Genomic DNA, 17,674 nt, shown 5'->3' on the forward strand with positions numbered 1-17,674 from the left:
ACTGAAGGGTATATGTGCGGGACTCAAGTAGAGAAATGGGAATAGAACTTTGCGTAGCCAAGGCGATGATCAACAGGACTCCATATCATAGACCTATTGGGGGTATAAGCCTTGCTAGCATTAAAGTTGATTGCTTGTATGCTAGAAAATTTTTGCAGCGATGCAGGAAGGTATGAATGACCTTACCTGGCGAGCAACCAAACGACAGCACCAGCCCGCGCGATGTTCCAACAACCTTAGAGAGCGCACCCCGAGATCACACCCAGCTTATCCAAGGCCTGGTGTATGCGATGATAAACTGGCAGAAACGAGTCCAGTAGATGTACCAAACAAGACTTTATACAGTGTGCCTTCCAGCGATAGGCAGCGAGGTCTCAAAGTATCTCAGTCGTGATGGATAGCTCCAGGCTTGAAAGCCAACCAGATTGGGTCCTAAACTGCTCAGGAATTCGTAGTGTTGGACCATTGAAGCAAGGAGCAAAAAGGGAATCCGTCGAAGGGGTTTTGTGAGGGACACCGGGCGTATTTCTATAGCAGGTTCCTGGTATTAGTCAAGGATGCCCATGTAACTAACAACAGTGCACAGAGAAACGGAAAGTTAGACTCACACAGTTAGCAAAGTCTCCACCAACTATCTACTGCATTGCCAGGCTCAAGAGATGCAATAGAGGGAGCATGAAAGGTGGAGCCAGAGACGGAGACGAGACAAGAGACCGTCCGACAGGAGTCGTCGTCCGAGAAACATGCAGCAGCAAGGCTGGGGTGATAAACCGCAGCTCTTTAATTTGAAAGTCCAGCAGAGCCCCAGGCACCAACAAGGCAGAACCCCGGATGGCCGCACCTGAGCCAATAAGAGTGCGCCTTGCATAGGCGGGCGGGACACACCGCATCTACCGATTCCGTGGATCCAACGCGTGACACTCGACTTCAGATCGATTTACTTCCTAGCAGTACAGATCGTTCTATCCTATATCCACTAGTGCAATTATCCAACGACTTCCTTATAATTTACTTCAGTCAGTACTACGCTCAATTCTCTTGCTCAAAGCTGCCTCAAACACCTGCTCGAGTCGAGAGAGGGACTCCTCGGATACCTCTGCAGTCATGTTAGATCAATGTGGGAGAGTAGTTCGCATGGCAAAGGAATACTTACGGTAGTGGACGACGATGCGACTACCCCCAAGCTTCAAACCCTTTTCACGTCCAATCTCGGCCAGATCGTCAGGCCCCAATCCCGACCCCTCAACGTCCAACCACACCATGTTGGTCTCTACGGGGTGGGATAGCTTGCCTCCCCGGCTAGTCCACATATCGGCAACCTTCTTTGCTCTTTGGTGAGACCCTAGAAGCTTCCCTTGCTGTCCGTTGGGGTCGGGTCCAAATGTCTCCTCAACTGCGACGCGGGCCGCCGCAGAGATGACTCCAGCTTGACGGACACCACCACCGATGGACTTGCGAAACCATCGAGCTTTCTTGATGAACTCGTTCGAGCCAACAATAATACTTCCAATGGGAGCACCTAGGCCCTTCGAGAAACATAGGCTTACGCTGTCGAACAAAGTAGTGTAGTCAGGCAAACTACCGGCACCGGACGCCACTGCTTCCCAAAGTCTCGCACCATCCAGATGGACCTTGATGTTATTTTGATGAGCCCATTCAGTGATGCGCCGAGCCTCAGAAATTGGCATAACCAGTCCATCCAACGTGTTCTCAAGACTGATGAGCTTCGTAGGACAGTAGTGGATGTTATCACTGAGTACCGCATGTTTCTTGATATCCTCCAGAGTAAGGTGGACACCATTCTTCGGGATAATGGGCATGACCGTGGCGCCCGTAAGGGAGCTTACTCCACCAGCCTCGTAGCAGATGATATGGGACCGGTGATCGCAAAGGACAGAATACGGAGGTTCCTTTAGGTGAGTGCGGATGGCAACCTGGTTGCCCATTGTACCGGACATGACTAAGAGAGCGCTCTCATGTCGAGTGCGCTCTGCCACATAAGCTTCAAGATCATTTGTCACTGGATCTTCACCGAAGACATCGTCAAGAAGTGTGGTCTGGCAGATAGCCTCCAGCATTGCCGGAGTTGGCTTGGTCATTGTATCACCTTACGACATATGATTCTCAGCAAAAGTGCACATCACAATGGCAGCATTCTTCTGCTATGAGTCATACTCACTTCTCAGGTCAAACTCAGCTGCACCGGCACCCTGCCACGTGCTGGGTCTGCTCCCATTGGAAGCTGTTGATACGCTAGCCATGGCGATCCTGGAACGGTATGCGAATCTTGAAATTGGGAGGGATGGCCTTAGAGGAAACAAGGATCGAAGAGAATAGCGGGCCAAGGATCCCATCGAGCCTCAAAACTGGAATGATGACAGGGCTGAAGCAAAAGCAAGTAGGCAGCGGCAACAATTTGGCTGTTAATCTAACGGGCATGCGGGGGACATTCCGAGGGGAAGCAAAAAGTGACTAATCACCGATAGGAACAATGGAGGAGATTCTCCGGAATGATGTGATTCGACAATGAGATGGACCCCGGCGGTGCATGGTTTATACTGGATTCGGCCTAGTTTCTTTTTCAGCACATAATTTATTGGAGTATATGCGCTTCTCTAGTAGTAGACTTATAACGTCTTGAGCACCACTACAGCTTGATGGATGCGGCTGGGACTATAAACTTAGATGCTAACAAACATATTGCTCAGCAATTTGCATCGTCCTCCAGTTCTAATATCTCTGACGTCTCCACAAGCAGACCTTACAGTTCCATTCACCCGTTTGCAAACTTCAGTAAAACTTCACCAAGCCATGTTCCACTCCAACATCTTCTGCACAGGCGAAGGATCTTAGAGAGACTTTGATCCATCCACTTAATTCGGGGTGCGATGACATACTACGCGCCCATTGTAGAAGAATCATATGAACTATGACAAGGCTAACCGAAAACCCCGCATATCAAGACTACTACTAGTTTGTTTTCAGCAGGTGAAAAATTTTATAGTTCATACTCTCCTGGAAATTTAACTTCTCCGATGGGGGATGTCCGAGCAAACTTGTGATCTGACCAAGGCGGGGTTAGAAATAACGAGCAGGAGAGGGATAGAAACAAGGAATCGTAAGAGTCAGGATGTGACAGGTGTTTTTGGTAGATATCTGGCAGCCTGCATGTAGGTAGTAGTTAGTTTAGCATTAAGAAATAAACAGGCGTTTTAGTACAGAAGTTGATTGGAAGCCCTGTTTAGAGTCTCACCTGCATATCTGGCTGTAACGGGAGAAAAGGCCAGTGCTCTCCTCCATACACTAAGTCATTAATAGCATAAGGGCATGTATTGAGGTGAACCTATTGCATGATCGAGTTATCAGTCATTGGAGTCTCTGTACATATGATAGAAATGTATATTTGGTAGCAATGTCAAGAGTTTAGACATTGAAGTAGCTGAAGCTATAGTTGGCTGCTCAGGAGAAGCCATCTCGGTAAGTAACATACGTAAAAGATACGCGGAGGGGAGCGGAAGCCGGGCCCAGCCACTGAAGGAGAAACACGGAGGGCCGGGTATGACGACAGTGAAACGCGTGCGGCCCTTATCGATGGCCTAATCGGGAATGGTCGACCCGCCAACGTGTCTCCATTGACGGCTGAGTCAGCAGTCGAGATCCCTCTGGACTTTTGCGGGCAGGTTTGCGCCCTGACTTTGGTTCATCTCGCAACTTCACGCGGGCTCACGGCCATACGCTCTTTCACGGCCTGAGTTCCAACGTGCTTCCCCCTCATGTCCACCGTCATGGATCTCTCTCGGCTTACCCGCCCGGCAATCCTCTGCCAATGCTCGCGATGCTCGAGTTCGCTAGCTGCGCTCGAGAACGAGTGGGCTAAACTCTCGAATTCTTACTCCATAGTGGCTGGGTGGCTGAGCGTCGAGCTGCATCGCATTTCCATCTCCTCGGAGAAGAAGCAAATTCCGCAATCATCAGAGCTGAACACCCTACGAGGCCGGATCCTCCAGGAAATCTCCTGTAAGCTCTGTCAACAGAAGCTGGGCGTGCTATGCTCTCTAGACAATGGGTAAGTGGGCATCATTCTTGTTTCACGCTTCTCAGCTAACACAGAAATAGCCCGAATATCTTCTGGAAGTTATCGAAGGTGTCGTTTAGGGAAATTGTTACCATGCGCACAGTGGAGCCCGTATTTAAGGATGGATCGCTCGAACGCATTCTATGTCCGACTCCCCCCTCCCGACAAGACCGAACCCCAGTCCATGCCGGGGCCCTGGTACCCACTACATCGACGGAGCTAGACCCCTATAACTTGTCTATGGAACAACAGATCCAGCACCAAGGGCTGAGTCTCGATCACATTACAAGTTCCGTCAGCAACCTTCACGATACCATGTCCGAGTTGAAGAACGCATTCACCGCTCTGCGCATCGAATTGAACGGCCCAGGTCGATTCACATCCGATATAGGCACCCCTGCTAGCAAGGACATGATGATCGCAACAGTATTGAAGGAACTCAGATCCAAAGCCGATGAAATCGAAAGACTGAAGCTCGAAAACGAAGCACTGAAGCTGAAGAACCGTTACGCGGAAGAGCAAACCCTCAAACAAGTACAACCGCCACCGCCACAACCCTTATATGCCGACACAACAATACTCGCAGAAGTACGAAGCCCAGGCTTACTACAAGGAAGTCGGAAGCGGCCCTGGCCAGACTCATTTCCGAGCGGACGCACCCAACCGATAGGAGATTCGTTCGACGAAGACTCTTCGGACAGCATCGCAGACTTCTCCTTAGAAGACGCAAGTCTACCTCCAGTCAAAATCCCACTGAAAGACTCCACATCCATGTCCACAACAGACAAAACAACCCACGAACCCACACCATCAGGCTCTCCCAAACTGCACATCGAATTAAACTCGCAACGACAACAACGACAACAACAGCAGCAACAAACCCCTAACCATGATAACGACCTTAACAACCACCACGACAACAGCAACAACCTCGCCACCTCTCACCGAGAAGCCATAGTAAAACGTCCGCGCCTATCCCAGTCAACAGACAAACCCACAACCAGTGGACGAAGACCCGGCCGACCCCCACGCAAATCATTCAGCCAAACCACCAAACCCGACATCACCACCAGCGCCAACAATCAAAGCCCCAAAACCACCCCACTGACCGAGCAAAACGGCAACGCGCACAAAGATTCCCAATTCGACGATTCTAGTCCCAGCGACACCCGCACGACAAAGGAGAACCGACCCGCTCACTCGCGAAGCCTGCGCAGCAGATCTCGGCCACCGTCACGGCGCCAATCCGCAGCAGCCAACGCCGACTCACGTCCATTGGAGCCGGAGGAAACTCCACAGAACGGGTATCAGAATGGAAACGACGTACCGGACCACACTGAACAGCGACAACAACAGCAACAGCCAACGCCCCCCTTACACACGGGCAAAGAAAACTCGCATGGCGGCGCAAACGGCGTACACAAGCCCGATACACGAGAGAAGCGCAAAGCACAGTCCGCAGCGCGAGACATCATGGTACGATTAGCTATGCAGCGTGAAGAAGCAATGGAAACTGAGGATTCGCGATGATAGCGAGTGATGTGGATTTATTGAAACACAAAAGGAAAAAGTCTTCTGTTTTGAATACACAAAAGCAAGCAAGCTAGACTGACCCGCTCACTTTATTTTCCCTTTTCTTCCTTCTATCAATTGTATTATCTATACTCTATCTTTGGGTAATGTGACACCCCCTCTTTTTCTTCTTTCATGTGTTTGTACAAAAAGTGGCCCCTTTTCTCTGGTTTTTCTTTCTACACAGATATCTATAGGATCACCCCGCCACCTTATTCTTTACTAGCTCTTTCATGGCGCCCCTCTTTCTTGATTCAATTCCTCACTAGGCCGAGATTGCCAGTCTAGCTTTTCTGCACAATGATATCCCCACATTGGGTGTGATCCAGCCCAATTCTTATCCAATCAATCCAAAAATGTCCGATTTGATATGGCTCCAGCATATAGATAGAATGTAGATATTAGGCAGTTCAGCAGTAGACGAGTAGTTGTCGATCAGAAGCACGGCTCGAATACCCATAATCTAGAGTTCAAAGCATGGGGAATTTTCGTAAAATGCCTCGAAAGGCATTCGTGACAAGCGAGCCAAACCACCAGGACCTGTATCTTGAACCCGGTCTGCTGCCTGGTCAAAAACACAGTCCCGTACGGAAGAGAAAGAAATAATGGATGAAAGAAAAAGAAGAAAAGAGGTAAGATGCTAATTACTTCACACACATGAACCCGCAGCCTTCTCTGGCTCGTTCACAGGCCTTCTTGAGCGCCTGTTCCTCAGTATCGGTCCATTTGACGGTCAATTCATCCCACGGTTTGCGGGAGTTGAATTCTTCGCGGAAGGTCTTGTGCATGGCTTGGAGGCGGCTGACTTCGCGAGGGTCTCCGGTGCCGGAGTAGACGAGGAATAACGTGCAAGGGGGGAGGGATTGGTAGATTTGGTGGATGTTGGAGACAGTGCGGGAGACGGTGTCGGCGAGATTGCGAGTGGCTTCTTTGGTGGGGGAGACGGCGGCGGATGTCGGAGTCGTTTCTTCAGGAGGGGGAACGAGCGTCGTCGACTCGTTCGCGTTGTTGGGGTCGGGCATCCGATTGCACCAGCCGCGATAAACTTCGAGTTCGCGCAATCTGGCCCAAGTGAAGTCAACACCGCCTCCGGGAATGGAGGGGTTGCTGTCGTCGCCGTTGACTACACTGGAAATGCCATTTACAACGTCGGTGTCGTTGCTGCATCCTATCGATGTAGTCGCCTGCGACCCAAAGCCGCGCTCTGGGTTGCCCCAGTCGACAACAGCTCCGGTGCGGCCTTCGTTGGTGGGCGATTTCCCGGAACGCATGGAGCGTGCCAGGCGCTTGAAGATACTCTCGTTCGATGCTTCACTAGTGCCCCAGCGCTCACCCTTTTCGCACTTCTGCTTCACGAGTTCGAGCACAGCACGCGCATCTTCGATCGAGTCGTGGCCTGTCTGGCCCTTCTGGATCTCTTTCCCGAGATACTTCTGGGTGAGCCATCTCAAACTGCACTTGAGCGGCGGTCCGCGGGGATGGGGGTAGATAAAGGTGGTGTCGACAATGAATGGGTGGGTGAGTTTCAGGGCGTTGAAGTCGGAATTCAGGGAGTGGCCGACGATGATGGTACGAGGAGTAAGGAGAGAGAGAAGCTTTTGCTGGATGTCGGCAAGAGTCGTGGTGACAGGGTCGAGTAACTCTTTAGTGATACCGGAGAAACGAGTCAGATAATCGATGATAGGTCGCTGGGGTTTCACCAGCTCATCTAGTACGACTTCACCATCCCACCGGACCATGCTGATGCGCGTGAGCTCGGATTGGCCACCTTCGGTGATACACATCTCGCAATCCAACGCTAAAACATCCCGGCCTGCGGTCATGCTGCCTTGCTGGATTTCAGAGTCTGGTACCTGTCCAGCCTCCAAGTTCTCGACGTGAGTATCTACCCATCCATCTTCCTTGGAATGTCCGGCACGTTTGCGATTCTCCAACAAAGTCGACTTTTCTTGTTCTGTGGCGAGCAGAGCCGGATGAAGCACATAGTCGTTCTCCCGGAGATCTTCCAAAGAGCTAATAAAAGTGGTGATCGGTGTACGCTGGAAGGCGATACTCTTGTCCACCTTGGGAGGTTTTACTCCTTTCGTGTTACTATCCTTGCCCTTCGGTAGAGCAGATAGAAGTATGGCTTGAAGTGGAGAGTGAATCTTGTTGTACTTGGAATCACCGGGGGCTTTTACCGGCCAGGCGTGAGGGAACATATCCGCTAGCGGCTGTAGGGGTGCCGGAAGGGTATCGCGCGAAAGAGGGCGAGGATTGAACCGATGTGACCGATCTTCCAGCGGCAGACCCTGCTTCCAGCGAGCAAAGTCCTCTGCTTTTGTATCCTCATCCATTGCCTTGTCCGTACCGGCAGGTTCTTCTGTCTCCTTCTCACAGACTGAATCCGCATCCAGAGGAAGTGATCCGTCGAACATGCCCAGTTCCAGACCGGGCACCATCAGCACGACAATCTTCCTAACATGACCAGAGTGCTTGACTGAGATCCACTGCGGCGCGACGCCATCAGCAAAGCAGTAGAGTAGCAGACTCTGAAGATCAGCAATTCGGATGGATGACTGCAATTTGCCTTCGACATAGGTGAGGACTGGGTATTTTGTCTTCTCCCCGTCCACGCGCTTCTTCTTCGAAGCTCTTTCCTTGGGCATATCATCCTGCGCCTTCCCAGGTTCTTCCGAGTCGATACCGTTCTGAGACTTTGTCTTGCCGGAGTTTAGGAGCGAGAGTGTCTGAGCAATGCCAAAGCTATTCGCATCTGAGCTCTTCTTTACCGGATCCTCGTCATCTGAGCACCCAGCCTCTGTGCGCTTGCGCTTGTTTCCTCCCATGATGTTAGGGCGACGACCGGGGCGGCAAAGAACAAATCAAGACAAAATCGGGGGCTCGGAAGGCCTGCTAGCTGCAGAGGAATCGACCAGAATCACCCAATGTGCTTCCGATATCGCAATGACAACTCACACAGTCACAAGCAGGTCTAGGCAAGGATGGGGAATTGGCGTCCAGAAGATCGACAAGAGGTCGCGCGACGCAGAATCCCGCCGACTTTTGAGGCACGTGATGATAATCTATCTGGTTACAATACGGTACGGATAGCATGCAGGGCTGGCCGGCCTATCAACGGAGCAGCATGTTCCTGCGTTCAGAAGCTGCATGAACAATCACCAACCCAATATTGAGTCTACATAGTGGAGTATAGCACATATAGAGTCAACTGCATTAGCTCCAAAGTGACTGCTCCATAGCGCCCATTGCAGCATCTTGTTGCTGACGCAGCCTCGGAGCCACCCAGGCTCCGTCTTACGCCGAAGATCGCAGAAGCAGAAAGCGGGTATGGACCGTGTATTACAAACGGCCCCGATGGTTCGATCTGATAAGCGGCCAAAAATTCGCCATCGGCCAGCCATCCTCCTCTGCTCCTCTCCATCTTCCACTCCATCTCGGCCACACCGTGGGGCACTTTGTGACTCTTTCCCCTCTACCTCTCGTCTTCTTTCCTCCCTGACCCTCCTCCGCTCCCAAGTTTATCTCCCTCTTTTTCAACTCCACTCATCCTTTTTTAGATCTTCTCTCTCCCATCGTCACATCAGACGCCAAGTTTTCCCCGCCGAAACCCCACCTCAGTAACCCAACCGAACTATCATCATGTCCTCCCTCGTCGAAGTCGCCTCTGAGGCCGAATTCCCTAACATCATCTCCTCCATCCCCCCGTCATGCCTGCAGGTTCTCTACTTCCACGCCCCTTGGGCTGCTCCTTGCGCCCAAATGCGCGCCGTCCTCTCCGCCCTCGCCTCTCAGTACCCCGCGACCAACCCTCCCTCCATCGCCTTCCTCAGCGTTAACGCCGAGGAGCTCCCTGATATCTCGGAAGAGTACAATGTCACCGCTGTTCCCTTCGTAGTCCTCGTCCGGGACCACAATATTCTCGAAACCATTAGCGGCAGTGAAGCAATCCAAGTGCGCGATGCCGTTGAGCGCCACGCCGGTGCCGGTGCCGCCGCCTCTGCAGACGGTGCTCCCAAGACCGTCATCCCCCCACCATTGACAGCCGTGCCTCGAGAGAACGTCCCCGCCACCGCTACACAGGCGCCCGCCACGAACGGCAACGCAGCCGCTCCCGCATTGACCCCCGAACAGTCGAAGGAGGCGCTGTTTGCGCGTCTCGCAGAGCTGGTGAAGGCTGCGCCGGTGATGCTGTTCATGAAGGGATCTCCCAGTGCGCCTCAGTGTGGATTCAGTCGGCAGATTGTGGGCATTCTGCGTGAGCGGAGCGTCAAGTACGGATTTTTCAACATTTTGGCCGATGAGGATGTGAGACAGGGCCTGAAGGAGTTTGCGGACTGGCCTACCTTCCCGCAGTTGTGGGTGGAGGGTGAGTTGGTTGGTGGATTGGACATTGTAAGCCCCCTCCGTTCACTATTTATAGTGTACTTGCAGTACTAACAAGATATCTCTGAACAGGTCAAGGAGGAACTCGAGAACGATCCCGATTTCCTGGACCGCTTCTCCGTCAACAAGCCCGCTGCTTAAGCTATAGAACTATAAGTCGAATAATACCACGGCCTTGTCCGTATTGGATAGCTCCCCCTTTTCAACAACATTTCCTATTCACGTTTACCTTTTTTCAACCCTCGATTGTTAGAGCTTGAGATCTAGCGGCGTCTTGCTCCTCTTCCCCTGTGTCCATTATTGACAGGCTGAATTACATAGTACTTGACTGGATGATATCTATACCCATGAGTGAGTGCCATGGGGAGTTCTTGTCGTCGTTTATATAAAATCTACCAAATGAAAAAGACCACTTATGATTATTATACAAATGACCCAGTCAGCACCGCTTAGTATAAGTAGTTATGTATAGTATTCATGTATCAGACCCTCAGGCCACAGCTGTATGCACATATGATACATCTTCCTCTTCGTATATAAATAGCAATGGATATCTACTTCCCCCCCCAACCCCCCTCTCTCTCCACCCCCCAAAATCAACCACTAGTTTAAGAACTAAGGCAATTCATCCGGCTTACCTACCCCCTTCAACAACTTAACATGTTTACTATTCAGACCCTTGCGCTTCAACCTCCACAGATTCGGATACTTATTGGATGACGTCTTAAACTCCGACAACATCGCATCCTCATCGACATACGCACCAGCCAGCCACCTCTCACCCGTATTAGTCTTGAATCCACGACGCGCATGCGCCACACGACGATTCTCGAAAACGACACATTCACCGGGGTTCAGCTTCAGCTCGAACATATACCGTTCGTCCTCGAGCAGAGAGGCGAACTTAGCAAGAGCCTCGTTCTTCTCGCGGAACTTGCGGGGCACAGGAGACCGGACATTCCTGGGGGCCTGGAAAGGCGGGGAGTAATTAACGTGGACGAGACGGGATTTGGAGAAGTTATTTCCTTCGCGGACGCTGTCATCGAAGGTCTGTGTTTCGAAGACGGGCCAAGTGTTCGTGTAGAAGTGATCCGGGTGGTTGTAGTGGTAGGGGATGTGATGATGAAGGAGGCGGGTGTAGTTTGTGTGGTCGTCTTGTTTCATGTCGTATGCGACGCGGAAGGTGTCGACGAAGAGGGATTCGCCGCCCTCGCAGGAGTTCTTGAGGCAGTGGAGGAGTTGGTAGCCGGGCGGGTCGTTCATGTACATCAGGTCCATGTGGAAGCCGAGGAATTGGTCTGTGTAGGCGACGTTGGTGGCTTGGGGGACGCTGCGCACGTCCCAGGTGCGGCCGTAGAAGGTATCGCGGATGGGACCCATGCGGGTGGCGATCTTCTCGACCATTTCGCGTGAGTCTGGGATGTCTTTGATGAAGATGAGGCCGAGTTCGGCGAGGGTGCGCATGGACCAGGCGAAGGAGATGTCGTTGTTGATGAATTGGTCGAAGGTGATCCAGTGCTGCCAGTGTTGCATGCGGCTGTTGTCCCAGTAGGCTCGCCAGCGGTTTTTGCCCGCAGATTCCATTTCCACGGGGGTGAGGATGGGGTGTCGGAGCTGGTGGAGGTCGTATGTGGACTCGTGTTTTGATTCGGCGGGAGCGCCGCGGAGGTCGTTCTTCCATGTTACGTGCAGCTTTCCGTGCTCGATGGTTGGGTTCTCGGAGATTATGTCGGAGGATATGTCGCTCGTGCGGAAGTTGCGTTGCTTGGAGTGAGGGTCCAGGCAGGTAGAGCATTTGCAGGAGTCGCGGAGGATGATGTCTAGGATCTCGATGGGCTTTTTGCGACCTTCTTGGATGATCAGGCCTCCGTCTTTGCGTGTGATTGTGTATTTGCTGTCCTGGAATTCTACTGTCCCGGCGCTTGACTCTGGAGCCTTTCCCTCGTGCTGTTCACCTGCTTCCGGAGGTGAGGGTTGGTTTGGCTGCGATGATGCAGGCTCATTGCTTGCACTTGCTACTTCATGTGATACACTGGGTTCGGCGGTCACATTGCTGGCTGCAGAGGCAATACTGCTAGCTGTGGGAGCAGCATCACTGGATGTGGGAGCCACATTGTTGGCGGGAGGGGTAGCATTAGCTGCTGAGCGACGAACAACAGAGGATGAATAGACACGACGGCTGAGAACGGAGGCCGGAGGGAATGAGGCCCGAGGAAGACGAAGGGCGGTTCGCAACAGACGAGACATGGCGAATACTAGCAGCGAGGAGACCTGCTATGAAGAGTCTGAAGGCGCCCGCATCCAAGGACTTCAGTGTTGGGGAGTGAAGGAGAGCTGGGGAAAGAAGTGGGACGCCAGGAGATCCCCCAGATAATAACTTATGGTCTGATGCGACTTTGTTTGTACCGAGGTTTTTCGGACGGCACCTGATTGGGCACTGACTCGCCGCCGCTTTCAAGTACGAGCTAGGCAGTAAGGCAGTCAGGCAGAGACACCAGGCATCTTCGTCCACCAGGGGATTTGCTTGCCATCCCTTGGGTTGCTTCTTCCAGACGGAGCATAATCGCCCGTCATTAAATCAATAAAAAGTAGTAATTTTGTAGATAAACCCTCATTTCTCCCGGAGTAAAGAGAATCAACAAACTATACCCGGAAGTAAGTCCGGCATTTTGAAGTCTCCGAGACTCCGTCCGCAGGAAAAGAAAAAGAAACCAACAAACGGACACACGTCATACCTCTAGACCGTTAGCATCATTTTTACCCTTTTTTTCTTTGCCCGTTGCCTTCGACAAGGCCTCCAGCGAAACAACCACCTACACACCACCACCACAAAGGAAAACACATCAATGACAACCTTTATATAACGTGCTATCATCCGCGACCATCAATTCCACCTCAAATACCTACTTTTCTTCCACCTTAACTCTCAACCGTCACATGCATGTCGGCCGGGGGAGAACACCTCAAGGATGAGGTACATAACCACCCCAAATCCCCATGCACCAACCATCCCCTCAACAATCACACACACATACACCCCAATCCCTAGCACCATCCATCGACCCTCACTCCCAATGCGCAAGCTAACCAATCCCCTCCAACCACCCAGGGCACACGACGACAAGTCGTCCTAGCAGGCGGCATAGCCGGCCTCGTATCACGGTACGCCCATCCCCCAACCCTCCCCCCTACCAACACAAGCCACCTAATCCTCACACCCAATTACTCCAGATTCTGCGTCGCCCCCCTAGACGTAGTCAAAATCCGCCTCCAGCTCCAAATCCACTCCCTCTCCGACCCTCCCTCCCACCACAATGTAACCGGCCCAATCTACAAGGGGACGCTCTCCACCATGCGCGAAATCATCCGTCAAGAGGGTATAACCGGCCTCTGGAAAGGCAACATCCCGGCGGAACTAATGTATGTCTGCTACGGGGTGATCCAGTTCAGCGCATACCGCACAACCACACAAGCGCTCGCCCAACTCGACACCTATCGACTGCCCCCCTCCGTCGAATCATTCGTCGCGGGCGCCACCGCGGGCGGTCTCGCCACGGCATCTACATACCCGCTGGATTTACTGAGGACGCGGTTCGCCGCGCAGGGTACGGAGCGGGTGTACACGTCGCTGATGTCGTCGGTGCGGGATATCGCGCGGAATGAAGGGTACGCGGGGTTCTTTCGCGGGTGTAGTGCGGCTGTGGGGCAGATTGTGCCGTATATGGGGCTGTTCTTTGCGACGTATGAGGCGTTGAGGCCGCCGTTGGCGCAGTATCAGGATTTGCCGTTTGGGTCGGGGGATGCGGCGGCGGGTGTGATTGCCAGTGTGTCGTCGAAGACGGTGATGTTTCCGTTGGATTTGATACGGAAGAGGTTGCAGGTGCAGGGTCCGACGAGGCAGTTATATATTCATCGCAATATTCCTGAGTATCAGGGTGTGTTTAATACGATGAGGTTGATTCTGCGGACCCAGGGTATCCGCGGACTTTATCGGGGGTTGACGGTCAGCCTGTTCAAGGCTGCCCCTGCCAGTGCGGTGACGATGTGGACCTATGAGACTTCTTTGCGACTTCTCCAGGATATGGAGGTGGCTACGAGCAAGGATGAGTGAGCTTACAGGGTCCCGCGCACTCGCAACACCTGATTGTGTATATTATCTGATAGAATACTAGACTTTTCTCTTTTCCACGTGGAATACACTTTCGCGTCCTTTCAAAAGACCGATGAATTCGTGTGCTCATATTCTCCCGCAGTGCATGTATCAGTTCATTATTAGGTAAGAGCAGGGGAATCAAACAACGCTAGGGACGCATAAACAGAATGAAGGGGGTTGTCGCAAGCATTATGGACGGGGCAGACACAATTTGACCGGCAAAGAAGACAGACACACCAAGAAAAGCGACCAAAGCAGCACAAGCCAACAGGGTGTGAAAGGTATCAGTACTCACCCTCCTCACCCTCCGGCTCCAGACTGTCGTTGGCAACTTCTTCATAGTCCTTCTCCAGCGCAGCCAGGTCCTCACGGGCTTCGGAGAACTCGCCTTCTTCCATACCCTCACCCACGTACCAGTGAACGAAGGCGCGCTTCGAGTACATGAGGTCGAATTTGTGGTCAAGACGACCCCACGCCTCAGAAATGGAGGTTGTGTTGGAGAGCATGCTGACGGAGCGGTCGACGGGAGCGAGCTCGGTGTCGGGAACGCGGACGGGCTTCTGGTAGTTGATTCCCAATTTGAAGCCGGTAGGGCACCATTCGACAAGGTTGAACGAGGCCTTGGCCTTGAGAGAGGCGATGGCCTGAGTGCAGTCACGGGGTACCACGTCACCGCGGTACAGCAGAGCCACTGCCATATACTTGCCCTTGCGAGGATCACACACCACCATCTGATTATTTGGCTCAAAACCTGCAGCCAGCGTTAGCAATTCACCCACACCAATTCCTCGACGACGAGCCACGAAGAGAAGTACATACACTGGAAGGTAAGATCCTGCACCTTGAAGCTCTCGTGGGAGCTGCGGCTGCTCGAGACCACGGGTGCATACGAAATCAGCGGATAGTGGATACGAGGGAATGGCACCAAGTTAGTCTGGAACTCAGTCAAATCGACATTGAGGGCGCCATCGAATCGGAGACTTGAGGTGATGGAGCTGACAACCTGGGCGATTAGACGGTTGAGGTGCTCATAGCCAGGACGTGGGATGTCCAAGTTGCGACGACAGATGTCGTAAACCGCCTCGTTATCCACCAAGAAGGTGCAGTCAGCATTCTCAATAGTGCTGTGGGTGGAGAGAACAGCGTTGTATGGCTCAACGACGGCGGTCGACACACGAGGGGAAGGGTACACCGCAAACTCGAGCTTCGACTTCTTTCCATAATCGGTGGAAAGACGCTCAAGCAGCAGGGCACCAAATCCGGAGCCGGTACCACCGCCGAAGGAGTGGAATACCAAGAATCCCTGCAGAGAGTTGCAGTTATCTAGCGTGTGTAAGCCTAGTCCCGACAGAGTCAGGTTTCAGAGAAATTGTGGTAAACTTACCGGAGACACGGCGAATGCGGTCGGCAACTGATTCAACGAGCTCCTTTCCGATGGTGTAATGTCCGCGGGCATCTGACGAGCATTAGCTTACATGTTCAGGCCGTATTATAAGAGACGTACAGTTATTGGCGGCGTCTTCCTTTCCGCTGATCAACATTTCGGGGTGGAAGAGCTGACGGTACTGGCCGGTGCGGATCTCATCGACGGGCTGCATCCATCAATTCAGCATATACGTTATATGAGAGAAGCCATCCATCTGGAAAGGTCGTACCGAAGGATCAAGATCCACGAAGATAGAACGAGGGACATATTTGCCGCTGTGTGTCTCGGTGAAAAAGGTTTCGAACGAACCACCCGAATTGATTGCGTCTTCAGCCTCAGGATTGAGCTGACCGTCGGCCTTGAGACCATGTTCAAGGAGGTACCTGCCGTGATGGTCACAGGTCAGCATGGGGTCAATGACATCTAGATCGGGGTACAATAAAAAGCGGTGAAGACATACAGCTCCCAAGCACTGTTACCAAGCTGGATACCAGCCTGGCCGATGTGGATGTGGCAGACCTGATGGAAAGCAATAGTTAGAATAGAGCAGTCTTAAGCTTCGATTGGGCAGTTGAACGAGTGTCAGTGCGTGAGATTGTGGAATTGGATGTTTATGGATAAGGGGAGGGGGTGACGGTGCGGGGGTCCAAAGGTAAATAGAACGGGGGGTATACCTCGCCTCGCATGTTGGAGAATGGGGTCGGTTATCGTTGTAAACAGACGCAAGGGATTCGCTCAGCAGTGTCCGGGTGATGGACTGGGATGACAAACAGTAGACTTGCAACCCCAGAGGATGATGGAAGAAGAAGAGGGGGAAGAGATAGAGGATGAGGGAGTTTCTGGATCAATAGGATGGAGGATGGAAGGAGAGAGCATCAGTCGTTCTTGCCGGTCCAATAAACAAGACAAGGCGCCTTGGACCAATCAGCTGCCCTTCTGCTCCCGACCGATCAGTCGATCAGCACGTGAATTTGACTAACTCGGTCTGCTTCCTCCCTCCCAGTATAACGGACACCAAAAGTTTTGGTGCCTCGATACTACACAGGATCAGAGAACTACACTTTATCGACCACGGAGTTCTTTCCTTTCTATTCCATCTCTTTTCCGTCATTGCAGAATCCTCTATACTCCACGTGCCTCCTGCCGTGGAATGCGGGGAAGCAATCCTTGGGATGCGTGATGTGTGACAGCGGTTTGACCTGCACAGACCAGGGGTAGCTGCGATAACCCTACTGGCTTTGCAACACTTAGCTGTATGAGGTACACGGTAGATCTACTCAGAGGGGCGGGTAGGATGCTACGGACATCTGATGGAAAGAGATAGTATGGAAATGTTCACTGTCGATCTTCCCCGCACTCTGCCCCTACCCCATGCCTACTATGCACCCATCTACGCCTACATATTCTTTAGTTGCACGGGCTAACAAGAGCCGGAGAACAGGCAGGCAGGCAGAATGACTAGTCACGAATGACTCGATCACAGAGTTTGGCTTGTATTGCTGGCGGTATGGAACACTTGAACACTGGCAGGTAGATGGAAGTCAATGCGGCCAAGTCGTTGTTGGAACGGCAAACCGTTGTCGATGGATCCCATTTTATGATTTACAAAAGGACTGGGATGGTCCTTGCGCTTCGATGATTTGAACATCGTAAGCATAATTCATAAGCTTCCATTTACGGTTATCATGGCCTTCCCATCTACCGTGCAGATGACCGTGGCGATCTTCAGTGGACATGGCGGGGCAAGACACGTCAACAGCCGGGAGCGGACCTGCCAATGGAATTCGCGTGGTCAACGCAATGATGTAGAGGGCTGATAGCCCAATCGAGATCGACTCTTTGACAATTGTGATGGGTGAGTGGATGTTGCATATAATGGAGGATGGAGGTAAGCAGGAGCATAACTATGCACATACAACTGCCAATTGCACAAGCCTATCAGAATAGCGTTTTGTAACTCCGAATATCATGCTGGGTAGGTATAATATTTCGGCAGGTTAGCCGCGTCCCTCCTTTGTCACCTATCATAAGAGGCGGTCTCGTTCATCCATCTATGACTGAG

The 17,674-nt window shown here is 52.2% G+C and overlaps 9 protein-coding genes across 9 annotated transcripts; 4 read left to right on the forward strand and 5 right to left on the reverse strand.

Moving 5' to 3' along the window:
• Positions 1–35: 35 nt before the first annotated feature.
• Positions 36–845, forward strand: BO79DRAFT_223535 (uncharacterized protein; the record flags this gene model as incomplete). Its single annotated transcript, XM_025683612.1, has 5 exons — positions 36–125; positions 159–170; positions 335–371; positions 425–506; positions 671–845. 5 exons carry the CDS (start codon positions 36–38, stop codon positions 843–845), a joined length of 396 nt encoding a protein of 131 aa, XP_025545305.1.
• A 75-nt stretch (positions 846–920) lies between these two features.
• BO79DRAFT_206193 (threonine aldolase GLY1) lies at positions 921–2,399 on the reverse strand (the record flags this gene model as incomplete). The annotated part of the gene is made up of 3 exons (XM_025681926.1): positions 2,180–2,399; positions 1,154–2,107; positions 921–1,096 (listed from the first exon to the last, which is right to left on the reverse strand). Coding segments are annotated over exons 1-3 (1,115 nt in total), but the record flags the coding sequence as incomplete, so codon positions are not given.
• Positions 2,400–3,734: 1,335 nt separating this feature from the next.
• On the forward strand, positions 3,735–5,802 carry BO79DRAFT_234177 (uncharacterized protein). Its single transcript, XM_025684350.1, has 2 exons — positions 3,735–4,066; positions 4,117–5,802. Exons 1-2 carry the CDS (start codon positions 3,774–3,776, stop codon positions 5,603–5,605), a joined length of 1,782 nt encoding a protein of 593 aa, XP_025545307.1. The 5' UTR covers positions 3,735–3,773; the 3' UTR covers positions 5,606–5,802.
• A 459-nt stretch (positions 5,803–6,261) lies between these two features.
• On the reverse strand, positions 6,262–8,129 carry BO79DRAFT_206195 (RNA exonuclease; the record flags this gene model as incomplete). The annotated part of the gene is made up of 1 exon (XM_025681927.1): positions 6,262–8,129. A coding segment is annotated over exon 1 (1,792 nt), but the record flags the coding sequence as incomplete, so codon positions are not given.
• A 954-nt stretch (positions 8,130–9,083) lies between these two features.
• On the forward strand, positions 9,084–10,443 carry BO79DRAFT_163280 (PICOT family protein). The gene is made up of 2 exons (XM_025679121.1): positions 9,084–10,042; positions 10,106–10,443. The coding sequence occupies exons 1-2, from the start codon at positions 9,290–9,292 to the stop codon at positions 10,172–10,174; spliced, it is 822 nt and encodes a 273-aa protein (XP_025545309.1). The 5' UTR covers positions 9,084–9,289; the 3' UTR covers positions 10,175–10,443.
• Positions 10,444–10,622: 179 nt separating this feature from the next.
• On the reverse strand, positions 10,623–12,363 carry BO79DRAFT_206197 (putative Gamma-butyrobetaine hydroxylase subfamily). Its single transcript, XM_025681928.1, has one exon. The coding sequence runs from the start codon at positions 12,278–12,280 to the stop codon at positions 10,649–10,651; it is 1,632 nt and encodes a 543-aa protein (XP_025545310.1). The 5' UTR covers positions 12,281–12,363; the 3' UTR covers positions 10,623–10,648.
• Positions 12,364–12,843: 480 nt separating this feature from the next.
• BO79DRAFT_185047 (thiamine transporter TPC1) lies at positions 12,844–14,144 on the forward strand (the record flags this gene model as incomplete). Its single annotated transcript, XM_025680368.1, has 3 exons — positions 12,844–13,007; positions 13,143–13,195; positions 13,265–14,144. The coding sequence occupies exons 1-3, from the start codon at positions 12,975–12,977 to the stop codon at positions 14,142–14,144; spliced, it is 966 nt and encodes a 321-aa protein (XP_025545311.1). The 5' UTR covers positions 12,844–12,974.
• Positions 14,145–14,239: 95 nt separating this feature from the next.
• On the reverse strand, positions 14,240–16,298 carry BO79DRAFT_261621 (tubulin alpha chain; the record flags this gene model as incomplete). Its single annotated transcript, XM_025686509.1, has 7 exons — positions 14,240–14,937; positions 15,006–15,524; positions 15,571–15,642; positions 15,691–15,778; positions 15,842–15,995; positions 16,073–16,131; positions 16,287–16,298. 7 exons carry the CDS (start codon positions 16,296–16,298, stop codon positions 14,471–14,473), a joined length of 1,371 nt encoding a protein of 456 aa, XP_025545312.1. The 3' UTR covers positions 14,240–14,470.
• A 272-nt stretch (positions 16,299–16,570) lies between these two features.
• On the reverse strand, positions 16,571–17,423 carry BO79DRAFT_134818 (uncharacterized protein; the record flags this gene model as incomplete). Its single annotated transcript, XM_025678031.1, has 2 exons — positions 16,571–16,844; positions 17,227–17,423. Coding segments are annotated over 2 exons (471 nt in total), but the record flags the coding sequence as incomplete, so codon positions are not given.
• Positions 17,424–17,674: the final 251 nt, after the last annotated feature.

The sequence above is a fragment of the Aspergillus costaricaensis genome, assembly GCF_003184835.1.
Source record: "Aspergillus costaricaensis CBS 115574 unplaced genomic scaffold BO79scaffold_1, whole genome shotgun sequence".
Lineage (NCBI taxonomy): Eukaryota > Fungi > Ascomycota > Eurotiomycetes > Eurotiales > Aspergillaceae > Aspergillus > Aspergillus costaricensis.